The sequence below is a fragment of the Nanorana parkeri genome, unplaced genomic scaffold, assembly GCF_000935625.1.
Source record: "Nanorana parkeri isolate BGI_ZX_2015 unplaced genomic scaffold, ASM93562v1 scaffold1734, whole genome shotgun sequence".
Lineage (NCBI taxonomy): Eukaryota > Metazoa > Chordata > Amphibia > Anura > Dicroglossidae > Nanorana > Nanorana parkeri.
Window position 1 is genome coordinate 113,630 of NW_017308002.1, and position 4,318 is coordinate 117,947.

The window sequence follows — 4,318 nt, forward strand, 5'->3', positions numbered from 1 at the left end:
CCCATAGCAAACTAGCTATTGCACCCGCCCTCTGCTGCTTTCAATCACCAGAAGAGGACCTGATAGAAAAATTCAGGTCCCCCTCTGCTGATTGACAGCAGCAGTGGGCGGGTACATTACCTAGTTTGCTATTGGTTATTGCAAAGTGCAATAGCCAATAGGAATCTAGCTATGCATCCGTATGCCTTTTTGTTTCTTTTCTGACTGACGGTCGGGCCGCAGCTCCCGATGTCAGAAAAGAAAAAAAAGAACGATTGCAGGGAAAGGCAGATAAACCTTTCCGGGAGGAAGTGTTTCTCTCCCGGGCGGCCAGGAGCCGCTATCCAATAGCGGGAGACTCCCGGAGCGTCCGGGAGAGTTGGGGTGTCTGCACTATCGGTGGTGCTCACATTCAAGTACTTTGACTATTAACAACAATGTATCTTATTTGTGTATCACTCGGCTGTAGAGCCTCAAATCATCTCTGAATTGGTGCTGACACCGTCCTTCCTTCTGGAGGGGGGCTACTTGTGTTCCCCATGGCCCCTGTGTGTGTTGTAAAGTAGTCACTGTTCCAAGCTCAGTCCCGTGATGGACTACAATCTCAATACAAATTAGTAAACTAAACATGAGATTGTAGTCCATCCCAGGAGTGCGCTTTGAGTGTTGTCTACTGGAGCAATGTATAACTTTTATAAATATGTCAAATGACCTTTTCAGGTGTAATGAATGATTTTTATTTTGTTGCAGGGGATGATACACTCTGCGACACACAGCACTGTCATGCCCTCCCTATCTGAAACACATTTCTCTTGGACGGACCTATTCTATAATGACCTGTATCCGCCGCACAGAGAGCTGTCACTAGGTAAGCCGCCTCCTGGAGGAGCTTGTTGAGTCCTCCTATCACATCGCTGCAAATATTTATTTATATAGTGCTGACAAGTTTACACAGTGCTTTAAAAACTGCATTTTCATATCAGTCCCGGCCCTCAAGGAGCTTACAATCTAAGTTCCCTATTGTACATACATATGAGGGCCAAGTTGGACAGGAGCCAGTTAACCTTCCAGCATGTCTTTGGAGTGTGGGGGGAACATGAAAACTCCATACAGATGGTGTCCTGATCAGGATTTGAACCAGGGGCCCCCAAGTGCAAATCACTAAGCCACTGTGCTGCCCAGTGGCATAGCTATAGCACCATAGCAACCCAGGTGAGAGCTATGGGGCCCAGGCATGTGAAGGGGGCCCTTCTAGGAATGTTGTTAAGGCAACATGGAAAATTATCAAGTGTATGTAAAGATACAAATATTGTATAATTAACCCTGATCCAAGGCTGTGCTTAATCTCCCTTGCTCCCCCCTCACCTATGAATAAATGTATTGCCTTCAGAGCTCCTGGTCATCCTGACTAGGGCTGCAGCTAACTATTATCTTCTTAATTGATTAGTTGCCAGATTATTTTTTCAATTAAATTATTGGTTGCATTTAAATCTCTCTCTCTCTCTCTCCCTCTCTCTCTCTCTCTCTCTCTCCCTCTTTCCCCCCCTCTCTCTCCCTCTCTCCCTCTCTCTCTCCCCTTGCCCCCTAACCAACTAACCGATAATGAGAATAGTTGCCAACTATTCTCATAATCGATTATTATCGATTTAATCGATTAGTTGTTGCAGCCCTAATCCTGACCATCACTCTGTATGCCTAGCACAGTCTTCCCGAGGCTACAAAATTCCAAAGTATCACCTTATCTAAAAACTAATAAAGATAATTGCTGTTTGCATTTCTGCGAAAAGCCACAGTTTAATGAAGTTCGTATTAGGGTTGTAGAGTAATTGTGTAGGAGCACTAACAATTATGTAATAGAATATAATTAAGATGATGATATACCTTTTTTTTAAATATAATTTTGTAATGACTATTAAACCACAACGTTCAGCACTTGTTGGCTGATGCTGAAAAATGCTGGTGAGCTACTGAGTAAGCTTAAAGTTATTCCATGCACTGCAGTTCTTCTCTAGCAACTCCTGCTACCTGTCCTTGATTAGGCATACAGTACTTCAGTTACACTATTGTCTCAATTGACAATGATGTAGCCGGTGGCCATATCCATCTGTTGCTATTGGGCTCCATGAAAAACCTCTAATTACCGCTACTTGTTGTCTGCTTCTGCATAGTGCCGCCACAAGTGGCCCCACCAACTGTAACAGGCCGCACCTCTGATGACAAAATGTTGTGTTAATCTGCCAGAAGCATAATGCCCTTACATTAAAGTGACACTAAACTCAGGAGTTAAAGCTTAAAAATACATTCAAGTGCCCTAACTATTAACCAAAATGTATCTTATTTGTGTATCACTCGGCTGTAGATACTCAAATCATCTCTGAATTGGTGCTGACACTGTCCTTCCTCCTGGAGGGTGGCTACTTTAGTTCCTCATGGTCACTATGTGTGTTGTAAAGTAGTCACCGCTCCAAGCTCACTCCCGTGATGGACTACAATTTCACATTTAGTTTACTAATTTGTATTGAGATTGTAGTCCATCACGGGAGCGAACTTGGAGCGGTGACTACTTTACAACACACACAAGGATCGTGGGGAACAAAAGTAGCCCCCCTCCAGAAGGAAGGACAGTGTCAGCACCAATTCAGAGATGATTTCAGGATCTACACCCGAGTGATACACAAATAAGATACATTTTGTTAATAATTAAGGTACTTGAATGTATTTTTAAGATTTAACTATAGACTATACATCAGGTCCATTCGATTTTATTGGGGAGATCTCACATCACTTTCTTCCCCAAAGACACAACAGGGTGTAAGAAGAGGTTCAGGTACATTAGGCTATACATTAGGTCCATCAGACTCTATTGGGGAGATCTCACAGGATTTTTTTTCTGCTGCGAAGACACAACAGAACGTAAGAAGAGGCTCATATCCATTAGAAAAAGGAGGTTGTTCCCTGGAGTTCTGATATACCTTGAATATCCCCTTTAATGTTTTAATTAATCATTTAAATAGGTCATCAAGGTCATATAACCAAGAATAATCAGGACAAAAAGGAGGGTAACAATGTTGTAATAAAACATTGTTACCCTCCTTTTTGTCCTCATATCCATTAGACCCTATCGGGGAGATCTCCCATCACTTTCTGCCCCGAAGACACAACTGGATGTAAGAAGAGGTTCAGGTACATTAGACTATACATCAGGTCCATCAGACTATATTGGGAAGGTTTCCCATCACTTTCTGAAACAAACACACAAACACCAAACAAGACTTAAGAAGAAATCTCTTCAAAGACCTCTTTAAATCTCATCATTTTCTGTTTCTGTCTCAGTGACAATAATCACCAGGACCAATAATGAGGGTAAAATTACCCAATGGGGACACAAACAGCACTTAAAACTGGAGAGAAGTTCTAGCCCTTCTCTACTCTATCCAAAACTAAAATTTAAAAAACCCATTGGGGGGAGATTTACTTTCATTTTCTGTCTCCCACAATCACTAGAAATCTAAAATTTACAGTTGTCATTGGAAAAGAAGGTCAGGGGGCATCTCCTAATGTGGACATCCAGTTACAACTATGAAACGTAGAATTTTCCCTCACTTTGAGGAGATTTCTGATCATTTCCTGTTCTGTGTTAAGGATGGGAATGGAGGGGACTCTTCTCTAACACGGACACAGAGAGTTATAAAAACTTGAGAAAGGTGCTAACCCTTCCCCACACTCCAAAATGAAAACAAAAACTGGAATTCTGCATCAGTCCTCTATCAAGCAGGTTTCACAACGTTTATTCGCCTGTTTCTTGCCCCTGGCACTCTTTCACAGAGGCAGGAGTGATTTGGCAGGACCTGGCATATTGCCAAGGTCGGATGACACAGTTGCCGATCCAGTTCCACAAGCATTGGAACTGTAATCATATCTTGCAGTGAGGGATACTGGTCACCATCACTATGGAGAGAGACACTTAATAATCTAAATAACTGACATTCTTGAACATGGCGGAGTCATTACCAAGAGATGCTGTTAATTAACACTTGTCATTAAGATTGAGTCAGCCTGGATGATTAAAGCTAGACACCTCAGTGTCTCTGAAGGTTCTCATTTATCCAGGTCATGCTGCAGCTAGTAGTACATATCCATATTCAACTGGGCTTTGTTCTGAATGATGAAGACGCTTCATAGCTTAGCCAAACCACTTCTTCAGTTCTAATAAGTATCAGGAAGAAACCATATAATTTATATCCACACCAATACACCTTCATCCAATCACCATGGAAGGTGTCAAGGCAGATGTTGATTGTCCAAAAACAGAAGGCAATCTACATTAAACTGTAATAGC

The 4,318-nt window shown here is 42.1% G+C and overlaps 1 protein-coding gene across 1 annotated transcript in view; it reads left to right on the forward strand.

Moving 5' to 3' along the window:
* The window catches only part of ELF5 (E74 like ETS transcription factor 5), a 28,106-nt gene that overhangs the window by 13,421 nt on the left and 10,367 nt on the right, over positions 1-4,318 (forward strand). Inside the window, 1 exon segment of the mRNA XM_018571328.1 lies at positions 730-847. Coding sequence (XP_018426830.1) covers positions 733-847 — 115 coding nt within the window. The 5' untranslated portion in view covers positions 730-732.